The sequence below is a fragment of the Culex quinquefasciatus genome, chromosome 1 (assembly GCF_015732765.1).
Source record: "Culex quinquefasciatus strain JHB chromosome 1, VPISU_Cqui_1.0_pri_paternal, whole genome shotgun sequence".
NCBI classification, from domain to species: domain Eukaryota; kingdom Metazoa; phylum Arthropoda; class Insecta; order Diptera; family Culicidae; genus Culex; species Culex quinquefasciatus.
In genome coordinates, this window is record NC_051861.1 from 10,469,456 (window position 1) to 10,487,443 (window position 17,988).

The window sequence follows — 17,988 nt, forward strand, 5'->3', positions numbered from 1 at the left end:
GTGGCAGACGCAAGGAAAAAATATATGTAATCATAAAAAAATATCAAACCGGCGATAGTTATATCTAGCTTACTAAGTCCGCGCCCCAACCCGCACGGCCAACTCGCCGCTGTGAAAACTGAACTATCAAACCTGTAATTACTGCATATACGGTACATACACAGCTAAAAAAGTAGTAATCCAGCTGCATGTAAAAGTCCTGGGTGTAAAATAAATATTGCATTATTTTATGCAATTGTATGTGATTTTGCACCCTGAAATATGAAATACTTGACCGAAATGTCAAGCTCATATATACGTTTATCCTTTCAGCTTTTCATCGGTCTGATGGCCGAGTGGGCTAAGGCGCCAGTCCTTACTGTTGGTGCTGGGTTTGAATCCCGTCGGTTGCAACTTTTTTTTTGTGTTTGCAAAAAATGTACATGCAGTGTGTAATATTAAGTGTTTATTTTGACGAAGGTGATGTGCATGCTTTTGCATGCGATTTTACCATCGGATTTTTTGCTGTGTAGAGGTACATTGGCTTTGATCGTTCAGTTTTCACAGCGGCGAGTTGGCCGTGCGGGTTGGGACGCGGACTTAGTAAGCTAGATATAACTATCGCCGGTTTGATATTTTTTTAGGATTACATATATTTTTTTCTAGCGTCTGCCAGATGTAAATTTACACATTATTAGTGGTAAAATTAAAGCTTTTTCTGACATAAAAGATGTACCCCTTTTTAGATGTAATTTTACCATGTCTTTTTTTAATGCGCACTTGCATGCAAATTTGTGAAGCAAACATGTTGCCATCTATTGACCAGCAGCGATTTCTGGTAAAAAAAACGTTACTTAATCCACCTTTAGGTGGTTGGTGCCTTCCTCATATTCATAAAGTCAATACATTCAGTAAAAATAGCAACATTCCCCCTTAACATGTTTAACAAATCAACTTTATTACTCATTTCTTTTGATATGGTTCGCAGACCATCAATATTTCTGGCTCATCGGCAAGGTCTGATAAAAAACCTATCCAACGATAGTTCGCATGGAAGATTCAGACAATATTTTTATCACAATATCTGAAATCAAACCTCTAAAAGTGTATAAATAACACTTAAGTGCCAATAACTTTTAATAGGGTTGTCAGATCCTTGATGTTTTAGGCTCATTTGAAAGGTCTTTCGATTATCTAACTAACGATGGGTCGCATGATGGACCCGGACATCATTTTCATTGAAATATCTGAGATCCGGCCTCCAAAAAGTGTATAAATAACACTTAAGTGCTAATAACTTTTGATAGGATTGTCAGATCCTTGATGTTTTAGGCTCATTTGAAAGGTCTTTCGATTATCTAACTAACGATGGGTCGCATGATAGACCCGGACATCATTTTTACTGAAATATCTGAGATCCGGCCTCCAAAAAGTGTATAAATAACACTTAAGTGCCAATAACTTTTAATAGGGTTGTCAGATCCTTGATGTTTTAGACTCATTTGAAAGGTATTTTGATTATCTAACTAACGATGGGTCGCATGATAGACCCGGACATCATTTTTACTGAAATATCTGAGATCCGGCCTCCAAAAAGTGTATAAATAACACTTAAGTGCCAATAACTTTTGATAGGATTGTCAGATCCTTGATGTTTTAGGCTCATTTGAAAGGTCTTTCGATTATCTAACTAACGATGGGTCGCATGATAGACCCGGACATCATTTTTACTGAAATATCTGAGATCCGGCCTCCAAAAAGTGTATAAATAACACTTAAGTGTCAATAACTTTTGATAGGATTGTCAGATCCTTGATGTTTTAGGCTCATTTGAAAGGTCTTTCGATTAACTAACTAACGATGGGTCGCATGATGGACCCGGACATCATTTTTACTGAAATATCTGAGATCCGGCCTCCAAAAAGTGTATAAATAACACTTAAGTGCCAATAACTTTTGATAGGATTGTCAGATCCTTGATGTTTTAGGCTCATTTGAAAGGTCTTTCGATTATCTAACTAACGATGGGTCGCATGATAGACCCGGACATCATTTTACTGAAATATCTGAGATCCGGCCTCCAAAAGTGTATAAATAACACTTAAGTGCTAATAACTTTTGATAGGATTGTCAGATCCTTGATGTTTTAGGCTCATTGGAAAGGTCTTTTTAATACCTTTCTGAAAATGTATAACATGACAGGGTTTCTTACAAAAACCACCCTTTTTACAATCTTCCGGACATACGCCAAATTCGTTTTTTTAGCATAACTTTTGAAGTACTTTACTAAACTTCATAATTTTCAATAGGGACTTATGGGACCCCAAGACGAATCGAATGAGACCAAAACGGTCCAAATCGGTTAATCCAGTGCTGAGATAATCGAGTGCATATTTTTTGGTGCACAGACCCACATCCCTACACACACACACACACAGACATTTGCTCAGAATTTGATTCTGAGTCGATAGGTATACATGAAGGTGGGTCTACGAGGTCAAATTAAGAAGTTCATTTTTCGAGTGATTTTATAGCCTTTCCTCAGTAAGGTGAGGAAGGCAAAACAAAAAAAATATTTTCTTCAGTTTTCCTCCTAAAACACAATCTCACTGCGATGACGTGTTAAGTCTTCGTTTAAGTGGTTAATACCGAAAAGCTAGACTATTCCTATCATGCAACAATTGCATGCAATTCTAGGTAGCCAACGTGCTGCCATCTGTTGCCCAGTAGCAACTTCTCATCAAAAAATACCGTAAAACTTGTTTTTCTTCAATTTCCTTTCAAAAACCAATCCCACTTCGATGATCTGACGCTTCGTCAAAGTGTTTTACACCGAACGAGTGTGCCATCTGCGAAAATAATCAGCCAATCCCCGAAATAGTCCACTTGTAATCCTTCGAACGGCTTATACCCCGCACATACCATAAAACATAAAACCCCGTGTTTGCTCGTCATTTGTCGGCGACGACCAAGTCGTCACACCCCACAAGACTTGCAAATCCCTTCGCAAAGACACCAGGACTTTGGGCGCGCTCATATTATATGGTGCTTCAATTTCACGAAATTCGATCCCAACAATGTGCCAGATGACAGATCCACTCAGCGTGGAAAAGGGCAAGAAAAACTGTGTCTGTGTGTGTGTATGTCTGTCGGTTATCATCATTGTTTGTTTGATGGATGTGTTTGAAAGAGAGTGAATATCCCCTTCGATTCCCTTTGGTTGGGCGATTTTTCTTTATTTTTTCTCACTCGTTTGTTTGTTTGATGACCCACTTGAAGATGGTTTTTATGCCAAATCGAATTTGCCTTACGATTTGGCGTGTCGCCCCCCCTTTGAACGGAAATTGGTCGAACAGCTTGAGGGATTATGACGAAAGCTTCTTCTTTTTTGTTGAAGCAACTTTACTAGTCAATATTTTAAGTTGCTGTGAAAAAATAATTTTTGTTGATTTTTTTGATATTTATTACTAGCAAATCCAAAACTATCATGCCACATTTGCATGCAATTCTCGCGAGCCAACGTGCTGCCATCTAGTGATCAGTAGCAACTTTTTTTGTACTGTTCTTGATGTGTTGATGTTTTCAATTGCGATTGCTAGACAAACTTAAACTATCATGCAACACTTGCATGCAATTCTCGCTAGCCAAATTGCTGCCATCTATTTTCCCGTAGCAACTTACTGAACGCTGATAAATTAGTGTTTCAACAGTTTCTTATATAATTATTTTTTTCCGCTGAAGAAAAGTTCTAAATCAATGTTTCAACTTATCTCAATGGATTATTCCATGGTTTTAAGACTCGAAAAAATCGAAATATAAATAGTGTCGAGTGCCATCGGAGGGTGGGCCACAAATTCCTCCCCGCGATGAGCCCCTCTCGTCGGCGGACCAATTACTTCAACTCGGCGGACACTTCCGTCGTCGTTGTGCTCGCGACAGTTTGCCGCACGGCAATTTGAAAATTTAATTTAATGAGATTTTCCGCGCCTGCTCGCTCTCTTCGGGTAGACCCAGCCGGCTGCTCTGGGGAGACCCCAGCGGGGGTTGATCTTAGGAGTTTGGAGCGAAGAAGGTCATTACACTGGGTGATGAAATTACTGCCTTCGAAGGAAAGATAGAACAATTGATACGTTGCATGCAAGAAAATTCACGCTTTATACAAGTATTGCATGCAAGTTGGCCCAAGTAGAATAGCGCCATCTATAAAACAGTAGATTCAACTTTTGTAAAATCACAAAAAAAGGTGCTGAGACTTCAGAATTATCGATTTGCGTCAACCAGTGTTGCCATTTCACGTCATGGCGCGTCTTTTCCGCGTTAGCGAGCGCCCTCTGGGACACTACGACTTCTTAGACGGAGCAGGGGTGGGCGGGCGTAGGAGTTCAATCTCTTCGCGAACCGCCCCCCTCCGCTCAATTTTCCTTGGAGAATTCCACCCAAGGGGGAGAACAGGACTGACAAAAAACGGTGGACAGAAGAAATGCCGCCACCGGCAGCTAAAGTGGCAGTAGTATAAAATTTAATATAAGACCCCCATCATCTTAATGAGGCTAAAGTAGTTTATGTAATTAATGTACGAGTGTCTGTGACGGCGGGGGCAAACGCTGCCGGGAGGCAGCTTCCGGCCAAGAAGGCTTCCTCGGAAAATAAGCAGAGATAACGCAAAAAAAAAGACGAAGCAAAAATCACCTCACTTGAACTCTCGCGTGGATGATCGCCACCTTCTTGGCCAGGCGACGGCGACGGCGTGACATTTCACACTTCGATTTTACACCCTTATTCTTAATCAAGTGGTTTGCCACCGATGGGCTGGAAATGGTTTCTTCTCCGCGGTGAAGGACTCGCCAGGTCGAGCCTCTTGAACGGTCAATTGCACATCATTGTGATGTGCGCTGAAGGGTAAACTGAGTTGAGTTGTTGTTGAGGAAAATGTGGAACGATTCAGGTCGTGATTACATCACATTCAATTGCATTCGGTTTAAATGAAACGAAATTACTGAATAATTTATATCAGGATTAAAAAAGATTTTCTTTTGAACAAATAACCAAAAGAAATTTGAAAATGAAACAGAAATCTAAATTAAAAAAAAAATATTTATTTGTTACTGGCAACCCTGTCAATAATAAGGCACATATACGTGATACTTCATTATGGTGGCAAGAAATCACTTTTTCAAAGTATATTACCCCCGAAACTGACTTCTTTTTAACATCCAATGAAGGACATTGAAGCACCTTTACGTTATGACTAATCATAAAGGTGCTTCAATGTCCTTCATTGGATGTTAAAAAGAAGGCAGTTTCGGGGGTAATATACTTTGAAAATAGTAGTTTATGCAACAAGTTGCAAAAAGAGGATTTTTTCAGCACGAGTCGTACATTTATCCAACGAGGTTTACCGAGTTGGATAAATACGAAGAGTGCTGAAAAAATCAATACTTGCAACGAGTTCCATACAACATTTTTTGCAATTCCGAAAAACACCCATTGAGTGAAATTTTAAGTCGAATTTTCATGTATTTTGACAATATATCGTTTAGATCAAAAAATGTTGAAAAGTGTTACTTTTCGAAACAAGTGCTGAAAAGTTCAACTTTTCAGCACCCATTTCAGTGCTGAAAAGTAGAACTTTTCAGCATTTATTTTGAAAAGTGTTGCTATTCGATTCTGTTATTTTTGGTTCAGAAAAGTAGGCTATTTCGTCGTTCAAGAATGACAAGAAAAGTAAGTAGTTTCACGACGGAATTGCAAAAAGTGATTTCTTGCTTTGATGTTTTCTAAGTCCCACCCAAACAACACACCATTTTCTAATGTCGATATCTCAGCAACTAATGGTCCGATTTTCAATGTTGAAATATGAAACATTCGTGAAATTTTCCGATCTCTTCGAAAAAATATTTTCAATTTTTTAAAACCAAGACTAACATTTCAAAAGGGCCAAACATTCAATATTACGCCCTTTTAAAATGTTAGTCTTGGTTTAAAAATTCTGAAAATATTTTTTTCGAAAAGTTCGGAAAGTTTCACAAATGTTTCATATTTTAACATTGAAAATCGGACCATTAGTTGCTGAGATATCGACATTAGAAAATGGTGTGTTGTTTGGGTGGGACTTGAAAACATCAATTTTCCTGTTTTTAAACCTTTGCATGGCAATATCTCAGCAACTAAGGGTCGTATCAACAAAGTTCAAAAATGCAAAATATACAGAATTTTCTTAGCTTTTCAAAAATATTTTTTTTAAAGGTGGGCAAACATGTGCACTAATTTAAAAAAATGAAAAACTTCGACTATTTTCAAAAAAGTCACCTAAAAATGGATTTAACTTGAAAACGGTGCACTTTATCAAAATTTTACTGAAGTACTTTTTGATTGAAAATTTGATTTTACATCGAAAAACGAAGCTGAAAAATTTTTGCACCAAATTTTTCGATTTTTTGAAAAAATCAGTATTGATTCAAAAATTCATAACTCGCTAAAAGATTTTTTTGCACAACCTGGAAATTTCTGAAAAGTTGGCATTTGATGTCCTCTAAAACATATCAAAAAATAAAAAAAATAAAAATAGTGTTTTTTTGCAAATCAAGTTTTAGTGACAAAAAGTTAAATAAAAAATCACCAATTTTTTATCGTGTATCATTTTTTTTTTTTTCAGTGTAGTCCATATCCTTGCCTAAGACACTAAATCGATCAAAAAATTCCTTCAAAAGATACAGATTTTTGAATTTTCATACATCATTTTTGTATGGCCAGCTGCCAAATTTGTATGGAAAATTATATGGACAAAGGAGACTTTTATGTAAAATTGTCTGGTAAATCGATTCCCCTATCGGTTTTTAAAAATTTTGATGTTTAGACCACCTTAAAAAATAGTTGTAGTAAATGATTTTTGTATTATTTTAGGAGAGACATACCATCCTGCATTTTTCGTCAGTCTTTTTGTAACATCTTAGGCTATTTCCCCAAAAATTTTGAACAAAAAAAAATCGTGACATCACATAGCTTTTAAACTTCAAAATCAATAATCTCATAGAAGTGGCATGTATTTTTATTTCAGTGTATTTTTTTCAGGAAACCCGTCAAATTTCCTACAAGTTTGTCTTTGACCACTTTTTGATACGATGCAAAGGTTTCGAGATACAGTAACTTTCAAATTGCAAAATACAAACATATTTAAATAACTTACACCCTTCTCAAATGTTATTTTCGACTACAATTGGCTCCACATACACAAATATTGCTTATATAGGCCTAGGATAACATGTTTGCAAACTTTCATTATAATCGGAGAGGGTCGGGTACAAAAGTACCAGAAATTTCCTGATTTGAGCTGGAATTGCTCTAAAGTTATTTTAGTTATTAAAATCCATTTCATTTCTTGGATTGGATTTTTACAAATTTTACTCAATTCTCAATTAAATTTTCAAAAGATATAGGAATCTCATGACTCATAGGTTGTTTTGAAAAGTTAACACTAGAAAAAAAATACACACAGATTTTGTTCAAATTTTCGTTTTGGGCATCAAATGACGCGAAATGAAATAAATGTTTGACTGTGAAAAAAAAATTAATTAAATTGTTTAGTGTAATATACTCAAGTTTTCACAAAACAAAAATCAATTTTATGCGAAAATTTTAATATTCAACACAAAAAATTAAATTGCAGTCAAAATGTATAGCACATTTCACGTAATTTTTTTCAAATATATTTTACATGTATGTATTTTACACTGAAATTTGTCATTCAATGAAAGTTCATACAAAATTTCGACTCGTTTTTTTTTATAAAAATATAAGATTGCAGAATCGTTGCAGAAATAAAAGCCTCGTGGAATGAAAATAACATTACCATTTGTTTCTAAAGAGAATTATTAGATTACACTAGAATATGGGTCATTCCAGGTCAACTGAGTACACTTTTGGACTCGACCTTCACCGATTTCGACCAAACTTGGAGGGAACGTTCATCTATAGATAGTTAATTGGACCAAACCTCTATTTTTGAAGATTTTCTAAAAAACTTTTTTTCTTTTAATCATAACTTTGCAAATAATTGAGCATTTTATAGAAAATTGTCCAAGGAGTTCGATAAAAATAAAATGTTAACCCTTTAATGCCCACTAATATTATATTTTATCGTTTAAAGTATTAAAATTCAGTTTTGACCAATTTCTTATATTTTTATTTGTTTTATTTTATCACCATCGTGTTCCCCGGACAATTTTACGTAATAATCAATGTGGACCTCAAACTAAAATGAACTATTGGTGAGATACAGCGATTTTACTGAAAAAAGTTTGATTTTGCGCAGCACTCGTAAGTACATAGTGTACTTTTCGACAAAAAGGGATGAATCCCGCATAGTTCGGTTTTTATATGTGAGAAACTTATTTCGGATTTGAATTCATAGGACAGAGTGCAGCGCAAAATCAAATTTTTTCAGTAAAATCGCTGTATCTAACCAATAGTTTATTTTAGTTTGAGGTCCACATTGATTTTTATGTAAAATTGTCTGTAAAACACTATGGAGATAAAATAAAACAAATAAAAATATAACGAATTGGTCAACACTGAATTTTGATACTTTAAATGGTGCCAAAAATAGAGGGATAGTCCAATCAGCACCAAACTTGGGATTTCTTTCAACTATCGATAGATGAACGTTCCCTCAAAGTTTGGTCGAAATCGGTGAAGGTCGAGTCCAAAAATGTACTCAGTTGACCTGGAATGACCCATATGTTCCTTAAATTTAAGCGTACAACGATTTAAAGAAGCCAGATTAGGGTTCGTTCACATATTATGTAAAACATAAAAAGTTGAAAGTATGAAAGTTGTGTTACAGGAAGGGAGTGTAAAAACTAAAATTTCCAAATTAAATGTTAGGTAATATTTGGATGAACGCTATTTTTTTTCAAGATTGCGAAATCAACGGTGCTTAAATTTAAACTAAATTTTTAAACTCAAATGCAAAAAAAAATCTCGATTTTTTTGATTTTTTTTGTATTTTTTCTGATCTGTCAGAAAAGAAAATTTTGAAAATGATACAAAAAAACATTAAATTTATTCAAGAAACAGTTTTAAAACATTAATTTTACATAAAAAAGAAAATTGAAATTAAAAAATAAACTAAAATTTAAAATGCATTTCTAGTTTCCTCAAGCAACCCCTTCTCAATCCACTTTCTCAAGAGATGACCCGTGGAGCAGCAGCAGCAGCAGCAGCGTTGAGTAGTCTCCACGGCGGGGATGAAATATCACTTGACAAACACAGAATCGTCTGATTGACAAAGTGGGTCTTAAAAAAGAGGTGGAAGGAGACACTCGCTGTGATACTGCTGCTTTCTGGCCGTTTCTCCATCATCATCGAGTCAGTTGTACCAGTGCAGTCAGTATACAAGCCAGAAAGTACAGTAAATGTATAAAATGTTATCACAAGCTTTGGGAGCGTTCTTTTATTACGTAACGCAGTAGGGGGAGGGGGTCGGAGGCCGTGTTACGCTCCATACAAAATTTTTAAAATTTGTATGGAAATTTTGTTACGAGGGGGGGGGAGGGGGTCTAAAAGTTCGATTTTTCGCGTTACGTAATAAAAGAACGCTCCCTTTCCAGGCCAGTTTGGGGGGGTAACATTTCAAAAGGGACAAGATCGATGTAAGATGAGAGCTCAAATTGAACTAATTTCAATATAAATTGGTCCCTTTTACGTTGTGACTCCCGAGTTGGGAAAAGTACGAGTCATAAAAAAAAGAAAAGCGCCTTTTTTCCCGAAGCACAAAGTGACACAGAGAGTGGAGAGTGGAAGACATCCCCTTCGAATGCAGACGAAAACGCGGAAGCTCTGGGACGATAAAGCGTTTGCCGCCGCCGCTGCCGGTTTGTTCATTTGCTAAATTAAAAAATGCAATTCATTTGGGTTCGTTTGGACGCCGGAGTTGACGTTTGAAAGTGGAAAATTCTGCGGAAAGGGAGGGGTAACGTTGTTGGTTAAGTTGTCGACATTTAGCGCGACACAGATTGCTTCTTCTTCGCAGAAGGTTATGTCAAGTGGAAGATTCTTTGATTTGAATAATGGGTCTAGTTTGTTGCAAGCGGGAAAAAGGGATCATTAAGTCATTCTTGATTGTTGTTTTCGTGTAGAATTTTGACGTTGCTCCATGAATGATATGACATAAATTAAAAAAAAAAAACATTTAAAATAGATTCGGCGAAATCCAAAATTACTTAATAAAAGAAAAATCAAATGTGCCTTGATACCTCCAGATGTCTTCCCATTTGTATTGAATTCCCGACACCCTACATCACTTACCCCTATATTTCAGCGACTTTCACAAAAAATGGATACTAAATGTTTTCGTTTAATTTTTCTCTTCCAACATCGCGCCCACCATACAGGGACTACGCAGCAACGTTACGGACGCCTGCGAGCGACATGATCCTTGTCAGCACGGCGGCATCTGCATATCGACCGATTCCGGACCGATCTGCGAGTGTCGCAATCTCGAGTACGAGGGACCCTACTGCGAACGGGGTAAGTGACGTCTTAAAATTAGTTCAAACACATTAAATTTTCGAAAAGGTTCGAATTAAGTTGCAAATTCAAGAAAATTTAATTTAACATTTGATTTTCTTTAAAAACAACAAATACTGTACAAAACAATTTAAAATTTCCTCCAATTTTGTCACGACAACGAGGAAATGCGAACGCATTAAAAGTTGGAAATATGTCATAACTGTGCTAGTCCAAACACAGAAGCAAGTGTTTTCTTCTTGCAAACGAAAGAAAGATGGCTCGTTACATTGTAGCAAACACTCACACACACCCACACAGTAATCTCCAACTGTGCAGACATCACTTTGCATAACATACGTGAACACAAGCACCAAGAGTGTGCTCCTTTTCCGAAAGATTTGTCCATAGTTGGGCATGAACATTTGAAAAGGGTTCACGAAAGAAAAATAATAAAACTAGGAAATTTGGGATATTTCTTGTCAATTTTAAAGTTATTGTTTTTTCATTACCCTACATAACTTACCCTTAGGTTTAAAAAAAAACAAATTAAAAAAAAAAACCCTTTAAATGTCACCCTCGAACATCCTTTGCTCCGAACAATGCCCCCCCTTCCCGACACGAAAGTCGAAGAAACCCGGCGTCAACTGAAACGAGGTTTGAAATTTCAAATTCATGTATTCCAGAGCACAGCCTCGAATGTGCGTGTGCCCTCTTTGGCTGTAAAACAAAACGCCCCCACTTCTTGTGATTGGCCGGGCTCCTATTTCAAATTTTGCCCTCCCCGCTTTTCTGCAGAGGACATTTGCCTTTTCACAAACCGAACCGCACCAAACTACCCATGACGCCTTCTGCTGCATTCGATTTGAATAACTGCAAATGTGAAAACGAAGCAGTCAAGAAATGTAACTTTGTTTTCGAAATAATTTGGACAATGAACAATTCTTTACCAAAACCGGAAATGGATTTTATTTGTATTTTTTTTATTTGACTTAAACTTTGTGGGGGCCTTCCCTATGACCAAATAAACTATTTTGTGTGATTGGTTCATCCATACAAGTCTCCATACAATTTTGGCTGCTGTCCATACAAAAATGGTATGTAAATATTCAAACAGCTGTAACTTTTGAGTGAATTTTCTGATCAATTTGGTGTCTTCGGCAAAGTTGTAGGTATTGTTGAGGACTTTTGAGAAAAAAATAGGTACACGGAAAAAAAATTGCAGTTTTTTTATCATCTTTTTTTTCACTAAAAGTCAATTTCCCAAAATACGTATTTTTTTTATTTTCGAGATTTTTTGATATGTTTTAGGGGACAAAAATCCGCAACTTTTGAGCCTTAGAGAAACATGGTCAAAAAATCTGCCGCCGAGTTATGAATTTCTGGAAAAAAGTGATTTTTGGAAAAAAATCAAAGTTTCATGCAAAAACAAGTTTGACATTACTTTTTAATGCAAAATTGAATTTGCAATCGAAAAGTACTTTACAGATTTTTTGATAAAGGGCTCCGTTTTCAAGATATAGCCACCGAATGTTTGATTTTATCGAAATATTTGCAGTTTTTCAATTTTTAAAAATAGTGACCATTTCTAAAAAAAAATTGTTTAAAGGTACAGGAAATTTGCTATAAATTATAAATTTGCTGAGATAGAGCCGCTTCAAGAAAAAGAAACACGAAAATTAAAGTTTTCTAAATCTCACCAAAACAACCCATCATTTTCTAATGACCATATCTCAGCAAATAATGGTCGATTTTCAATGTTAATACATGAAAAATTCGTGAAATTTTCCGATCTCCTCGAAAAAAATATTTTGAAATTTTTTAAATCAAGACTAGCATTTTAAATGGGCGTAATATTCAATTTTTGACCCTTTTAAAATGTTAGTATTGATTTAACAATTTTCAAAATATTTTTTTCGAAAAGATCAGAAAATTTCACGAATGTTTCATTTAGTAACATTGATAATCGGACCATTATTTGCTGAGATATCGGCATTAGAAAATTGTGGGTTATTTTGGTGAGATTAACACTTCAATTTTCGCGTTTCTTTTTCTTAAAGCGGCTCTATCTCAGCAACCCGAGGCCCAATCTTCAAAGTCTCTTAGACTATTTTATAGCAAATTTTCTGAACTTCTAAAAACAATATTTTTAGAAATGGTCAACAGTTTGGTCACTGTTTTTAAAAATTGAAAAACTGCAAATATTTCACTAAAATCAAACTTTCGGAAAACGGAGCCCTTTATCAAAAAATCTGTAAAGTACTTTTCGTTTGCAAATTCAATTTTGCATTAAAAAATAATGTCAAACTTGTTTTTGCATGAAACTTCGATTTTTTCCAAAAATCACTGTTTTTTCAAAAATTTAGACTAGGCGGCAGATTTTTTGACCATGTTTCTCTATGGCTCAAAAGTTGCGGATTTTTGTCCCCTAAAACATATCAAAAAATCTCGAAATCAAAAAATGCGTATTTTGGAAAATTGAGTTTTAGCGAAAAAAAAAAAGTTGATTAAAAAATCTGAATTTTTTTTCCGTGTACCTATTTTTTTTCTCAAACTTTGCCGAAGACACCAAATTAATCAGAAAATTCACTCAAAAGTTTCAGCTGTTTGAATATTTACATACCATTTTTGTATGGACAGCAGAAAAAATTGTATGGAGACTTGTATGAGTGAACCAATGACGCAAAATAGGCCCCCACAAAGTTTAAGTCAAATAAAAAAATACAAAAAATAAAAATGGTCGAAATCGGCCGATTTCGTAGAGAGTTGCTCCAATAATAACGTATTGTAACAAGTACTTACAGTAGCGTAATCGTAAACTTCAAAATTATTTTATTATTTTTATAAAATGCATGTTTTGCATTGAAACAGCGTCATAATTTTACTCAAAATCTGGCAACACTGTTATGCGATACAGGCAATCTTCCCTTAAAAAAAGTAAATTTTCTGATTTTTTCCCCATTTTATGAAACTTTTTTGAAGCCTTACCGAGGATTAAGGAAACCATAGGCTACAAAACTAGAAGTAAATATTTAAAAATAACTTTTTTTATGTACCGTAAACCGGGGTGACTTTGATAGGATTTCAATTTGTTTTCAGAATATTTTCCAACAGGTAAGGTTTTTCTCAAGATTATTATTTTCAGAACATGTACTGGGATAGATCACATAAAGTCCATTCACTTTTTCGGAAAAAAAGTTTTTTCAATAATGTTTAGAAAAATAGTTACGTTAAAAATTCTTAGTTTCTTGTAAAAATCGTATTTAAGATGTTCAAACTTTATTTGTACGCTAAATGTACCATCACTAAAGTAGCTGATATAGTTTTTAAGAAAAAAAAAATCAATGTTTATATTTGGTTAACAAAGTGTTTAAGCAAAATACATATAAATTTTATGTAAAATTGTTAAAAAGTCGGAATTATGCCTGAAATTTGTTAAAACTAGTTTTGTTTTTAAAATTATCGATTTATATTGCATTTTATACTAAATTCGAAGCACGAATCACAAGTTTTTACATTTTACATGAAATTTGTTCAACTGAAATTGCCTATAAATTTAGAGATTTTTTTTAAATTGTGTTTCAAAACCCGATTTAATCCCACCTGGGGTGAGTTAGAGCCTTTCTTACAAAAGGAAGTTAACGGCAGTTGATTTTTTTTTTTCAAGGAAATAGCAAAATAAAGAATGGTCCATTCATAATACAATTCGAAACTCAACCATATTTTTTCATATAACTGAAAAGCGCTGGTTTTTGCCCCATTTGCCATGGCCGGTTGTAAGCTGTGCTCGCACACAAGCATTTTCGATTTTTTAAATCAGAACACATTGTTTTTGAGACAGAGAATTAGCTCACAATTTGCGATGTTCGTAATGTTTTCTGCATATCGCTAAATTGTTCGTATTCTCTGAGTGTTTTTTTGTACTTTTCAAAATATTAAAAATTAACGAGAAAACAAAATAATTCCGTCTTGCTACAATGCGTTAAAGTGGTTACAAAATGACTGGCAGAAAGTGTTTCAACACCCGAGAATTTGCAGTGTTGTAAACAACGATGTAACGGTAAAGCCGCATAAATGTTCTTGAAAGCTTTGAAACGCCTACTGTAATTCACTAAACTGTCATTTAGGCGTTAGGCAAAATTGTGAGCTTTCAATAGGCAAGCCAGAAAATTATGTAGTATGCATTTAGGCGTTTTTGGGATTGGGAAGCATACAACGACTGAGCGCTCGGAGGGACTTCACTACGACAAACGCAAACGTACCGAATAAACCACCTTGGTGCGCTGGTACGATGAACAAAAATACTAATACATAAAAAGGCTAGTACCGAAGCAAGAAAACCAAACCCGCGATGTGCGTTGTCACTGGCACATGGGAAGCTTGGACGCTTCCCAGAAATTCGTTCGCTCAGAGTTCGATCAGAGAATGAGCAAAACAAAAAAGAAAGGCAAAAGAATGAGCATGAGGCTTCAGAACGGATAGCTGCTTGCGTCTAGTTTGCGTTCACTGAAGCTTAGCATAGAAAATAATGATAGGCGATGTGTGATGACGAGCAATCGATAAAGCAACTTGCACTAAAAGGGGGTAATCTAGTATCAAAACTCTATACGCGCCAGCATCACGCGCCAGCATTGCTCGCGTCTGCATGTGAAGCTCAACTTGACAACTTGTCGACGAGGCGACGAAAATCGATCGTCCATGTTTTTTTGCAGATTTTTCGAATGAATATTTCTCGAGAAATGATTTGGGAACGAAGCTTGATTTGGCGTCGGAGCCAAAAGCAAACACTATACCTTTCTTTAGTAAGAAAGGCAAAAATGGAAATTTTCTAAAATCTGAACGGTAAATCCGAATGAGGTCAAATTTGTTTCAGAACATCGAGTATGGTCTAGATTATGATGTGGAGAAAAAAAATTAGATAAAATGCCAAAGGAATAGTTTTGGCATTTGGTGAAAATTGGCTTTTACCTTTTTTAGGGGTTTTTCCCCCTCACAGTGAATTAGTCCACAAGCTGTAAATCAAGAACCGCATTACCGACATGGATGAAAATTTGGGAGGATGTAGGGCTGGAGAAATGCAATTTTTTGGACAAATAAATGATTTCAATACTTCAATTTTCGACCGAATTTTCATTTGAAAACCGCCTGATTTGGTGAAAACACACTCCGAGTCCCCATAAAAAATGGATAAATTCAAATTTGGTATGGAACTGGTTCAGGTTCAGCACATCCCCTTTCAAATGCGCCCAAGAGAGCTTAAATCCATAATGTGGGCTCTGAGAAACCCCCTACCACAAAATTGAGCACTTTTTTACCACACACGGACGTCACGCGTTCTCTACAGTAAATTAAGCGCCAAAATTCGGATATTGCAGGTAGACCAATTCTGTCATTGTCAATCGATCGGGCGTCGAAAATCGATCGTCCATGATTTTTTGCAGATTTTTCGAATGAATATTTCTCGAGAAATGATTTGGGAACGAAGCTTGATTTGGCGTCGGAGCCAAAAGCAAACACTATACCTTTCTTTAGTAAGAAAGGCAAAACACATATTATTTATTACTTGCAAACTTTTTTCACCTTCTCCTAGTGGAAAATTGCCCAAAGAATCCGAAAATGCATTCCGTTTTCCGATTAAAAATCATGTTCATTGAGAAAATCATGACAGAGAAGTTTAAAATAATGACTTTCATCAACATTTTCTTAACTATAGTTAACTAACTTTTTAAACTTGTCAAAATTTTATGAAAAGTTCTTCTTGAGGTACTTTGAACACTTTTCTACCACGGTCAGTATGTTTTTAAACCATTCCATACGTATTTTAATTGTACTCTTCATTTTGCGGAAAAATCGAAAACCTATCAAAGTCACCCCGGCTATCAAAGTCACCCCGTTTTACGGTACTCATTTGTAGGTTGATGCGTCTAGAGTTTACAAAAAGGTGCCCACGTATATTATAGCAAATGCAAGCAACAATTGTTCAAAAATATCAGAGAATCACTAAATTAAAGATCTGACGAACATTTAAAAAGTTCGAAGATCTGGGAACACTGCAATGAAAATTCAAGAGCAATTTAAATGGAGCAACGGCATTTGTGCATCTTTTGCGTTATTCTGCAATAAATTTGTTATAAATTAACTGCACCTTTATCACTCAAATTTGGTACCCTATTTAGGGGCCATCCATCAACCACTTGGACCCTTTTTTGGACATTTGTTCAATCCAAAAAAAAAAACATGTTATATGCAGCGAGTACAATTGCCCCCAATCGTACAGCCTTGCTACGTTGTGTTTACCGCAGAAATAATTCCCAAAAATAGATCACAGATCCACAAAATCTACGGGTGAGGAAGGATGCGTGGACATACCGTACCGTACGCTCCGACTTATGATTGCATTGATGTTATGTAGCAACCTATAACATTGTAATGCTCCTAAAATTAAAAAAAAAACAATATCTCACCCTGACGAACTCTGTTCCGACAGCTAATCGGTCACACGTGGGGGCACCAAACTATCAATTTTGGTCGCCCGATTTGACGGGGCAGTCCATCAAAAATCCCTCAGGATTTGTTTGCGCACTTCGCGAGTGCTCGCGCTGCAATGATCGCAAAAATTGAATTAATTACCCGTGACTAGCACAGAGAGCGAGAACGCTTCCGCAAAAAACAGCGTTCTGCACTTTCGAGACAGGGGTGGAGTGGAACCGTTTGTCACGTGACCATGCTCTGCCGGGGGAATCGAACCCGGGGAAGATTGACCCCGTTTTTCCGGACATCAGCGCGTGGTCAGCATTCTCTAGCTTGGGAAAGGCGGGCGTTTTTGGAAAACCAAATTTATACAAATTTTGTCGAGCTCCCAGCCCTGCGCCTGCTTTGGTTGACAGAAGGCAGGGCTGGAGACTCTGGGAAGTGGTGAGGGGGACAAAATCAATTTCTGGCCAAAACGTCATTATTATTCGGCAAATCGCTGTCCGAAGCTATTATCGAACGTTTTGGAAGGGTGAGGGAAAGGCGTGTGGGTCTTGTCTAGGTCTAGTGGTGTTGGTGGTGATGGTAAAACGTGCGACGGTTATGTCAGCTTTTTATGAATGTCTGGGTGACACGAAATTCCCGGTAACATGAGATGACAGATGTGTCACGGGTGTGGCGGTGTGGTGAATTTGGCAGAACATTGCGCCGGTAGTTATGCAATTTCATTGATGTGTCGCGTGTGCGTAAACGCGTGCGGTGGTGAGAGCAATTTTGGGAGACCGGTTTTTGGGGTGAAATTCGAAGCGATAGTATTGGGAAATGCTTCTAATGCGAATTCCGCAAATTTGGCTGTGCTGGCGGTTGTTAGCGAATTAGAGCGAAATCTGCTGGGAGCTCACACCTGCTTTTCGAGGAGATAAATGGACCGTGATTGTAGCTATTCAGGAGGACCTGAAATCGCATGATGATACCGATTAAATTTAAAAAATTAAAGTATAGTCATTGACAGATAAACAATACTATTCTTTT

At 36.3% G+C, this 17,988-nt stretch overlaps 1 protein-coding gene across 11 annotated transcripts in view; it reads left to right on the top strand.

The window, feature by feature from the left end:
* LOC6046532 (neurexin-1) overlaps positions 1-17,988 on the top strand; it is a 163,409-nt gene that overhangs the window by 59,951 nt on the left and 85,470 nt on the right. For all 11 annotated transcript variants that reach the window (XM_038248373.1, XM_038248372.1, XM_038248377.1 and 8 more), the window contains exon 6: positions 10,371-10,506. In XM_038248373.1, coding sequence (XP_038104301.1) covers positions 10,371-10,506 — 136 coding nt within the window. The remainder of the gene's footprint in view (positions 1-10,370; positions 10,507-17,988) is intronic.